Source organism: Enoplosus armatus, chromosome 6, assembly GCF_043641665.1.
Source record: "Enoplosus armatus isolate fEnoArm2 chromosome 6, fEnoArm2.hap1, whole genome shotgun sequence".
NCBI classification, from domain to species: Eukaryota; Metazoa; Chordata; class Actinopteri; order Centrarchiformes; family Enoplosidae; genus Enoplosus; species Enoplosus armatus.
This window is the reverse complement of record NC_092185.1, coordinates 1,776,499-1,788,118: the sequence shown is the minus strand read 5'-3', so window position 1 is coordinate 1,788,118 and position 11,620 is coordinate 1,776,499. Positions and strand designations below refer to the sequence as shown.

General features: G+C 40.2%; 1 protein-coding gene across 1 annotated transcript in view; it reads right to left on the bottom strand.

Annotated features, from left to right (window-relative positions):
* map1ab (microtubule-associated protein 1Ab) overlaps window positions 1-11,620 on the bottom strand; it is a 63,883-nt gene that overhangs the window by 13,760 nt on the left and 38,503 nt on the right. Inside the window, exons 3-4 of the mRNA XM_070906939.1 lie at window positions 1,135-1,217; window positions 85-222 (exon numbers count right to left, since the gene is read on the bottom strand). Coding sequence (XP_070763040.1) covers window positions 85-222; window positions 1,135-1,217 — 221 coding nt within the window. The remainder of the gene's footprint in view (window positions 1-84; window positions 223-1,134; window positions 1,218-11,620) is intronic.

The following is an 11,620-nucleotide window of genomic DNA, read 5'->3' as shown; positions in this document are numbered from 1 at the left end:
AAACTCAAACACATTCATGAGTGTACAGTATACATCTTTCATCAGATTGTTGTTAAGTGTTAGAGGACAGTAGATTTGACTCACCCCAGGATCAGCAAAGACACGTGAAAAGGTCTGGTAGGTGAAAACCCCAGTCTGAAGAAGAAGGCCACCGTGATCTGAGCTCTGGCCACTCAAGACCAGAAGCTTGTGTCCTGCTGAGTCTGTGACTAGAGACTGGATCTGGGACACACAGAGAAAGAGAGAGAGAGAGAGACAGAGGACAGTTAAAGGAGAGACAACATTGCAAAGATAAAGAGAGAAATACCTGTGTCACTGACAAAGGCAGATGTGCTTTAATTGTGTCAAGGTTAACAAGATTTGGCAATATAGTTTCCTGCAAAAAAAAAAAATAATCCAACGAACACAAAGGTCACCAGTCCTTTCAATGTTGTTTTATCCTTCACAAACGTGAAAGAGCTGATTTGCTGAGTATCTAATGTCAACAGTTCGTTTGTACTGACTGATGTGCGTCCACAGCAAAAATCTAAATCTAATTAAATCTAAATAAATCTGGCCAGACATTCAATTCCTGCTCTCAGTATTTGTTTTCTTTGATCACATAGTTCCTGATTTAAATCATAATTGTGCCTATTTTAGACTGTATTTTATTCTGGCGACATTGTAAAAAAAAAAAAAAAAGGTTTTGTAGAAACATATGTTCATATTCCCCGAAGCAAGGTTTCGGAAAAAAGAAGAGCCCAACTTATTATTTCTGGCCGGGCTGATATAAGCTTATCGCAAATATACTGTTATTGGCGCATATGTCACTGATAAGTACAAAACACTGCAGTACAGAAATGTCAAATATATATTTTGAGGTAATAATATAAATATAAAAAAAAGGTAAATATCTTTTTAGGATTTTAAGGGATGTTTTTCAAAAATGTTTATGTAAAACTACTGAAATCAGATTTTCAGTCGCAAAAATTTGAAAAATTATCATATTAGACTGCAAGATTTCCAACAATGTCCAGCATTACAGGGAACTGACAGGTAAATATGTCAGTCAGAGGAGATTTAATGGACATTTCTATATATATATATATGCCACACATCAGTGTACATAGAACCCTCAGAATATGTTGACATTACCTCTGAGACAACAGTGTCTTCTGCAGGGTTGACCAGCACCACCGTCTCTAGGACATCACTTCTGTGGTGGAGAGTTCTCTGTCCTGTCGGAGAAGATTGAAGACATCACGTCAATCTTTCATGAATAAAGCATTCAAGCCTCGGACTCAACCTTCAGGGTTGGACGAGGTAAACAAGTTGATGGACACTGTTGCCAGACGCTCAGCCGTCTGGCCTGAAGACATCCTGCTGGACGACATCCAGACCTGATCTGGAAAACCTCTTTGAGTCAGGGAGATTTACTATTCTGCATTCTGCATCGTATGTGGGGCAATCACTATATAGAGACGGGCAACCCACTTGTGCGTCAACGCAGGAACAAAAGTTGGATTAGGAAATAGGTCACTGATGTCTGTTGGCTGAAGTTTAAAATTAAAGCCGTGAGCACAACACACACTAAGTTGACACCAATATTTACCGTTGATATTAAGTATTAAACCTGATTTCACGCGTTTCCATAACGTGACTTCGACAAAAACACGTGCCACTTGCAATGTGGAGCTGGTTGAAAAGGAGTCTGATTGCAGGCCAGGAATATTAAAAGAGTAAAAACACTAATGCATAGAAATCTGCTCACAAAAACAAAGAAAATATCACAAAATGCACAACATTGTTAAGCACATTTCCATACATCCTTATGCATATTCATCATAATTATGCATCAGCACTTAATTCCACTCAGAGGTGATGTTAAGCTTTTAATTCCCCTTTGTTTCAGCACAGATGCGGGCGCTAATATTAGAGAGGTCTAATAATATGGTGATCTCAGAGGCTCTTCAGTGCATCCCCTGAGTTTGCGGTGCGTTGCCATTGTTTTAGGATCTCAGCTGTCAACATGAAAAAACTCTGATGTAACTCGTTCTCGGCCTCAGATACCGTGATGTATTAAGGACATTATCAGATTATTAAGGAGGATAATCAACAGTTAAGATGTGGAAGAGCATGAATGGAATTTATAAGAAAAGTAATTTCATACAGTAACAAAATGAAATGGTTCAGCTTTTATATCAATGAAGTAATCAGCGCAGTACTTGTAAGTGTAGCCCATCTGTGAGTCAGAGGAAGACGCAGTGTCATATTACAGATGATAATCACGACCATATTATCTGTTTCAGCTGATGATTGTATGTGATGCTTTCTTATTCTTCACTGAGCTGAATTGAATCGTTTTACATTCAACTTCTTATCTTGCAAATAGTCATCTAAAGAAATGTGGAAGAGTTCTTTCTGCTCTTCACGAAGATCACGAGAACCTTTACTCGGCTGTTCTGGTTGCTCTTTTTGGAAACTTATCTGAAACTTGTCTCAGCCCAAGTTGCATTTCACATTTCCAGCAGCGACAACACAGAATAAATATAAATAGAACCAAAACGCTGAGCAGGTTATTATTATACTATCAGTCTTGTTAGTCTAACAGTCTACGAGCTGCCAGCTGCTCTGTGAGGCTCTACTGAGGCACAGTGGGGATCTGAGCTAAATGCTAACATGCTAATGTTTGGCAGGTATAACGTTAACCATGTTCATCTTAGTTTAGTGTGTTAGCATGCTAACATTAGCTAATTAGTACTAAACACAAAGCACAGCTGATGCTGATGGGAATCTCATTAGTTTTGCAAGTATTTGGTCATAAATTAAGATTTTGACCTGCTGGTGGCGCTAGATGAACAGTTATTACACTTCATCCTGTGGAGGACATGAATGAATGTTTTTATTCTTCTGCTATTATTGAACCTATTCTTTTAACGACCACATTGAAGCGTCTTCTCTATGATGTCCTGTGTTTACACCTGTTTCTCTCTTTATGTATTGCCTTGTTTAAAATTGCTATTTATTATTTATTGGTATATTTCATTGTTTTAACTCTGTAGTTACTTTCTAAATAGTTATTTTTCATCTTATTTAAGTTCTTCTATGCAGCCTGTGTATGAAATATTGCCACCGTGTGTGAAAGGTGCTACAGTATAGTAATAGAAGTGCCTTGGCTTGTGGGTGTGATAACGTGGCCGAACAGACAGTGAGAAGAGTGGCACAATAAACACTTTGTTGTTAAAACACAAGAACATGAACCTCCTTGCAGATTCATTTCACACGACTACGGAGAGAAAATCAGGCGCAATGAAAAGGAGAAATTTGATGAAAATGGTTTGAATTATAAAATCTATATCGGCATGGCCTGTATATATATATAAACGTTCAGAAAGCATCACTGAAGCAAACTAGAGGATGTGGCTCCCTCTGTTGATGTTACCATAGCAACACACTGCCATATGTCCCCCCCCCCCCCTTCACTGTTCGGTCAGGAGGAGTCCGAACACTTCAGTGCCCACAGACGCGTCCGGTTTCACAGCGCGATGACTAAGCTGCGAGGGTGAGCGATGATTTGCAAGTGTGCTTTGATACTTCTAACGCTGACAAGAGCAACACACAACACTGAGGCAGCCTCTTCCATGCAGACACCTGCGCCAATCAGCTGTGGTATGACTTTGTAAATCCTCCGTCAGAAGGATGGAGCCCAGAGAGAGAGAGAGAGAGAGTCCCTTTGACCTCCTGATGGTCTTTTCTCAGGTGAAGAGAGCATTAGCTGCTGCTGCTGACGGCTGCCTGCAGGGTGACCGCTCGCTGACACTGCAGACTGGTACAACGTGACACTACAACAACAAAGACTCTGTAAGTCAGTCTGAAACGCTGCCGTTTCCCCCCCCGGGGGGGTCAGGGAGCATCAACAAAGCAGAGCGGCTGAGAGGACTGTCGCTGCCACTGCAGGGTGGAGGTCTGTCAGATCAGGTTCACTTTCACTCCCAAACACAGCTAATGGACGGGACTCTGTGCAGGAGACACATACAGGAGTCCACCGAGAGTCTGGAGGGTCCTGTAGTCCTCAGCTGTTAGTTTCTGTTCTCAAATGGTCTGTTGTTGTTGTTGTTGTTGATGTTTTGCAAATAAAAAAATGAATAATTATGCTGTTTTGTGAATTAATATGAAGTGTAGAGCTGCAGTGATTAGACAGAAAATGCACCTCGTTTAAACTTATAAAATATTAACATGTGCTGCTTTTTCTTGTCTTAACATTATAGTAAATTCAATATTTTGGTCTGTTGGTCGAACAATCTCCTCGAGCTCGAGGGGCTCGATTCAAACTGTTTCATGAGGTTATATACAAACAACTAATAGAGAAAAACATCTGATGCTGATGGTAGAAGGTTTTCATCCCACCAGAAGAAACATTTAATCTTATTTAAGTATTTCATCAGTGTGTGTGACGTGATCCACGCCCTCCTTGGAGGTGTCTCTGTTTTGACCGGCGCTTCTAATAAAGACCTACTTATTGCTGCTGCAGAGACAGACTGTGTCTCTGAGAGACAGTTCACACGTCCTGTTTACAGACTGAGAGCCAGCAGACCCTCCCGCTGAGGACAAACGAAATGTTTACATTCTTATTTCCTCTTTTAGCAGTTGTACTTTTTACGGGCGACGTCTTCACACCGTTAAAAGTTGGGTCACTGTCAGATGTGGGTGTGTTGTTTTATCACCGCCTGTATTTGTGTTACTTTTCAGCACAACATGTCTTTATACATATGTTGTGTTGGTATGTGTTTCAATGAATTCATACATTTTCCTTCCATTCATAAACATAATGCACCTCAGGTCTCGTATTTAACAGGCTGCAGTGAGTTAGCCGGTCATCTGTCCTGTTCCTCTTTTCCTCTTAAACAGATTGAGGTAGGAAACGTGCCTTATATAATATATATAATCACTGTATATCTTAAAGTGAAAAATTCAAACCTAAGGTTGTTTTTTTACTTGAAAGGTAGCAAGAAAATAAATCTGAGAAAACACCCCAAAGGGCTCCAAGGTTCTTATAACTAGTTTGTTTAACAAGCAAACATCACCACACTATAAATACATAACATACATATTAAGAGATATCTTGTGTGGCACTGACAAATGTCAAATGTACGTACAAGCTTTGGCAAGTTCCTTACTTACAGAAATGATAAATGTGCTCAGCCTAAAGTAAGCTGTCAAGGTGGGGGGAGACTGATGGATCTTTCAATGACTTGAGTCAAGGTGGGAATCGACTTATCTCTGCAGTGCGTCAGACACGCCTTGATTAAACACATCGCCACCTCCTACGAGTCAACACGCCGCCGTGTCAGCCTTTCTGTCTGTATCCTCGAGGCTGGAATCAACGCACAAGTAAGAAAATCAAATAAAACAATTCTTGTTTTAACTTTGTTTTTAAAGAAAAGTCTGAGGAGAGCTCCTTAAAAAAAAATGCAAGGTTGTTTTAAGGTGTTTGTGTGTCTTCTGCATCAGAACAGCACATATCGCTCTGTTCAACAACACAGAGTAACAGAACTAACACAAAGGAGACTGAGTGGTACTCATGACAAACACCCATCATCATACCAGTTTTACCCCTGTGCCCTTTAACTGTAATAAATAACAACGCTGTTACTGGAAATTACAACCCAATGATGTGAGTCAGCCTTGAGGGTCTCATTGCATCCACTGAGATACAAACAGTGTGAAGCTACAGCCTCCTCGGGCCGGCCAGCATCTGTTCCTCAGCTTAAATGTGTTTGTTTAAAGAGTCCTTTTGAAGAGTGCGATGTTCAGCCAAGTTGCCCTCATCTATTCATCCCCGTGGCTTTCCTTCACTGGCATCCCAGACAGAGGGGAGGCATCATCCTTTCACATGCAGTGACTTCCAGCCAAAGGCATTTTGAGAAAGGAGATTTATGAAAACTGGCTGATAATTTCTACTTACATCTCATTTCTGCTCAGGGTTTACTGCCCTCGCTGGCTCTGAATCAATCTTAAGCACATCGGTTGGTTCTCAGCTCAGAAATATGTCTGTGATTTTGAGCATCAAAGCGGTGCATATCATTAGCATATCATTGTGACACATTTCTGCAGTTCACTCAGGCCACAACAAAAGACACGGCAACTGACTTCAGGATTAAAAAAATTAGTTTGTGCCATTGAGTGTCAAAGCTTTAAATCCAGTAGCTTCTTTGCTTTGAGAGGCATCATGCTGAGGGGGCTAAAGATAGAAAAGAAAACTTCTTTCTCAGCCAAGGAATAAATGTAAAAGTCTACCGATTCATCTTTTAACCCACGTTCAGGGTTTAGCCAGGTCTGACAGTAATTACAGCCCTGATAACTGATCACAAGATGATATACTGGTTGTCATTTTCGAACAGCAATTTCCTGTTACTTATGTCAGCTGACATGTGTGGTGAAACGGATCTGTGACTTTTCACTGTACCCGAATTCACATTATTAATTTGAAAGATAAGGAAGGCATTATAAAATATGTTTTCTTATTGTCAATAAATCAGCTGCTCACTGTAGTTTCCATCAAACGTTACTCAAGTCGGAGCAAGTCGTGCATTTGTTGCATGTTCAGCTGCGGATGAATCCACATTAGGTGCTCTAGTGAGTATTTACAGTGGCCATGTTCACGCTCCTCGCTGTGTTTTTAAGAGTTTCTGGACGTCACAGAGGAAGAAGACATCGAGCTTCGGTGACACACAGATCAATACTCGTCAGTAGGATCAATTCGTTATTGTTTTTTCTGTTCACAGGATTTTTTGACAATAAGAAAAACGTAGAAAATCGCCAGCCTGACTTTCAATGTGTCATGTTATTTTATAGATTTTGGATCTTTCTGTTCCAAATAAAGACGTAAGGCTTTAAACCTCAATCCAAATAAATCTTTATAAAGTCCAAAGAAACATTTAGTGGCGTGAGATCGAGCGGGAGAATCTGTGTTACTGAGATCACTCGACTGCAGTGATCCATTTACTTGATAAAAATGACTTTGGTGGCGGAGTAGACGCTGGATGTCACCTGCCCCGCTTCTGTCGGTTGACTTAAGGATCTCGGGAAGTGAACTCTTCACTCCCTCTCGCTCGGCTCATAACTGCGAGGCCCAGAGGAAGGAAGGTCATTTGTCAGACAGAACTCAGTGTTTCTGCTCATTCCGGCTGTTCCTCAGCTGACCCGTTTGATATAAATATCCACGTCTGAACTCCCCAAACGAGAACGCTCTGTTTAAAGGCGACTAAAAGGGAGCACTGATCGACCGAGGCCCCGCCGCCGCACTGCTCCAGATAGCTTGTTCCACATTCACAGTGGCGAGAGGGATGGTGAGATGGGGGTTCAAGGAATTTGGCGACAACAGACGAGCAGTAGTTACTTCTAGGAAGACAGACTCTAACACGATGTTAGCACGCGGATGAGTTTGCTGAAATTCAGTTTCGCAAGTTGTTATATTTAAAATGGAAAAGGCATGTTAGCGAAGTGTTTTAGAGGTTAGTTTCAGCAGGATGACTCGATGATTCAGCACAGGGGACAGCTCCTCTTTCAAATGTAAAAGTCTTGATTCAAATGTAATGCCAGACGGACGGCCAGCATCCTGTTCTGAATATAAAACCAATGAGGGTGGATGGTGTGTTTCTATACAGCCACCTACGTCAGCACACACACCCACACAAGGTCAAAGCAGTCAATGTTGCTTTAATGCAAATTTTAAGGCTGGACCGCTGCAGAGAAATGAAAAAGGTACAGCTGAGATGATCAGTCGATTAGTTTGTCAATGAAAAAGGTATTAAAGGGGTTGATGTACCTGGTTTAGCCAGACTTGAGTATTGCCTCTGGATGTGAGACATAAAGCACGAGTCAGTGAAATGGAAAAACGATGACCCACCTTCAAAGTAAAAGCTTCATGTGGCCTGAGAACAAAATTATGTTTCATTTCAAAAGAAACTTTAAGCAAAGCACAAACTGAGAAAAGATACAGCCGCGGCATCCAGAGGCTCCTTTCAACACATGTATACGTGTGAAGAAGAGCGCTTATACATTTTACTCTGTGTGTGTACTACAAACTGCAGTACTGTGTGTGTACTACAAACTGTAGTAAACTATTCAGTCAAGAAAGAAGGTTTACAACATTTTTCTAAACTTACGCCTCAAAATCATCATATACTTCTTGGCTGATGAACGTCTACTTATGAACTGCTTGTAAAACATTTTCTTCTTCTACATCTTTGCCTTTTTGTGTATTGGTCAATATACTGTCTGTTTGCTGCTTCTTTACTGCTGATATAAGTCGTACATATACATCTTATACTGTATATTACACTTCTTACTAGTATATTTTATACCAAATGGATCCTCATTCCTTTTTGAGAAATATTGGAGCGACTTTAGGCGACTTTTGGTAAATGCATCATATTCAGTCGTGTTAGAAGAATCCCGTTGGTGCATCAGCAGAAAACGAACGTGAATTTGAGAGATTGGACAAATTTGTTTTTGTTTTATATACATTATATTTAAATGTCATCATCATTACTATTATTTAAACATATTATTTCTACATATAGTTTGTCATTTTTATCATCTTTAATATTATTTTAGGCAGGCGAACATGGGAGGGCTTTGAGGAGATATCTTAAATAATTTTTCAAACTTTCTGACAGTCACAATCCTGTTTATTGATTATTATTTCAATAAAGATTATATGAAAAAAATAAAAACCTTTTGGCTCAGTTTGGACTCAGATAACATGATGAACATTTGACATTATTTCTGACACTTTATAGAATAAAACAAAAAATGATCTCTACTTCGAGATTGGAAATGTGTTCTTGACCTAAAGGAACATCGTATATAAAAAGATGATCTGAAGTGAAGTTACAAGGAGAGGATGACGAGCATCAGAAGAATCCCTCATGTGGCTCCGCTGTCGTTCCATCGCGCAGGAGGACTCAAGATCTCTGCTGGTACACAGATCAGACAACCCCTAAAGGGAAGTCTGGAGTGGCGTATAACATCACACGGGGAACACTACATCAGTGAAAGCGTAATGACCCTGGACCAGAGACTGAACGAACGGCAGGAACAGAAACATCAGCTGTTTGCGAACACCAGACCAAAGACCGCTAGCAGAACCCTCCTCGAGAACATCCTTGACTTGGGTCACGTAATGACCCCCAACACGCCTGCTGCGGATCAAGACCGTCAGATGCTGTTTTAAAAGCTCCAACGTGACCCTTTTTAGCCACTTTGTTTAACATCTGTACATCTGCAGATGCACTGAAAATAAACTGAAAAGACTCGACATCCTGCTGCTGTAACCTCGGCCTTGTTTCCCTTGAAAGTAAATGAAGTTAAGTAATGAGCGAGTTAATGAAGCCGAACTGATGCCTCGGGCTTCGTCTTCATATTCACGTCAGATCAACAGAGGTTGACTGAAGCCGACATCAAAAAGTTATTACCCTGTTCTTAATCTCATTTATCTAATGCGAGCTCTCTCCTTCCCTCAGACTGCGGCCTGTTGTCTGAGCTTAGAGATGAAGTGACGTGAAGTGGGTCGGAAAATGAAGGAAGCCAGTTCAGACCCGGCAGTCTCCGCGCTCATTTCAGTCATACATCAAAACTACAAGTCCAGACATTTGTTTGTGTCTACAAGTGACTGCTGAGTCACTGCTGAAGTCTGCAGTGCAGACCCTTGAAACACAGATCCTGAAATAAGCCAAATGATTCCAGTGTTTTCACTGGTCTGAACAACTGTGCAGAAAAATAAATATGGAAGGTATATTGATTAATTACTGCTACGTAATGACGTTTAATTGTTTGTCATTCAAATACATGTCATGTTTGCTTCCTGTTGTTTACTGTAATTAAAACATAATTACACAATTAAAACTACCTCAACTGCTGTAATCAACCCTCGTCAGTTTATTTCACTTCTCAGGCCAAAATGATGAAATCCAGCCAGATTAACCTCTAGGACACAAACTTGCTCCTTGAACCACATCCACTGTCACTGGTTAACAACAGCAACAGGAAGCCAGGTCTTAGTTCCTGATGCTAATCCTGGTCCTGTGATTTGGCAGCACTGAATGATCGGGCTGCTAAGCCAGTCAAAGCCTCTACGCCAGAAACAGTTAGCTGAAAAACGTATGTATCCAGTATCTATTCAAACTGGTCAAGAGAAGTGATAAGTAATTCATTTGTTTATTTTATTGGATTCTTTCACTCTTCTTCCTGCGTTACAACACTTTTAAATATGTCCAAATAAAACATTAATATAACCACGAAGGCAAGCTCCAAAAGGAAAATATAGAAATGTAAACTGATGTTAACACAAAACAACCAAGTCAATAACAAGATGCAGATATCAAAAATATCAATAAAACGGTTCAAATAATATAATAAGAACAAAATAAAGGGAAAAGAGACACAGACAGAAAAATGTGCATCTTCAGTCATAAAGTCTGCTTTAAGCTGCTTTTTAAAAGTGCACTTTTAGATTCGATAATACGTGTTGGTAACTTGTTCACTCTACAGGGGCCATGTTCAGGACTGTTCAGGACTGATCAGGACTGATCAGGACTGTTCAGGACTGTTCAGGACTGTTCAGGACTGATCAGGACTGATCAGGACTGTTCAGGACTGTTCAGGACTGTTCAGGACTGATCAGGACTGTTCAGGAAGTGTATCTTAGGTTAAAAAGAATAACTGTGTTTGTATTTATTTACTTGTTTTTGTAAGGGCACCGTAAAGGATCGCTCCAAAGCCGTGATTACGTCTGATCGAGATCTTCCTTGAGAGACAGATTAAAACCTTTAACTGAAGCGATTCACCCTGAAGAGGGTCTAGTTTTAGTTTAGTTAGTTTAGTTTCAGTCATGTGTTTCTGTACTTGTGGAATTCAAAAGCTGGAATAAGAGACACGAAAAACAAAGACATACAAATATGTATGTGGTCATTTGTCCCTTATTAACAGTAAATGTCATCAGATGATTATGATGAAAATCTTATTTAACTCACAAAAAAGCAAAAACCATTTGGTTCAAAACAAATTATTCTCACTGCTTCAAGTTGGGTTCTAAAATAGCTGCGACTCATTATCAGCATATGAGTCATTACCACATGAATACGGAGATGAAGTTATTAGCTCATGATCATCATGTCTGGCACATCAAAAGAAAGAAATCAACAGGAGGAAGAGAACTCAGAAGGTAAGGAACTGTGTGTCAGTATCGAAGGATTTCAAGACCGTTTCACTCGAACTACTTCAGCTTCCATAATAACGGCCAGTCTCCTCCTTGAAGGGCCTCTGAGCTCCTTTTGCAAGTCTATCATTCAGTCTTTGTTGCTGCAGACTGCCATGGTGATGCCCTACAGCCCGCCCCCCCGCCCCCTCCACCCCAAATAGTTTGGGACTGAAGTTGCAGATATTCAGTATTTATAAATGTGACTACTGGAGCAGATATATTGGCTGATGTTTTAGTCATTTAAAAACACTGTCTCCATTACATAATTAAGAAAGGACAAGTTTATATCTCAACTATGAAATGTTCCACTCAGTACATAACCACAACTCTTTAATAACCAAATGTAAGGATTTCTTATCAAAAAGAAAAAATAAATTA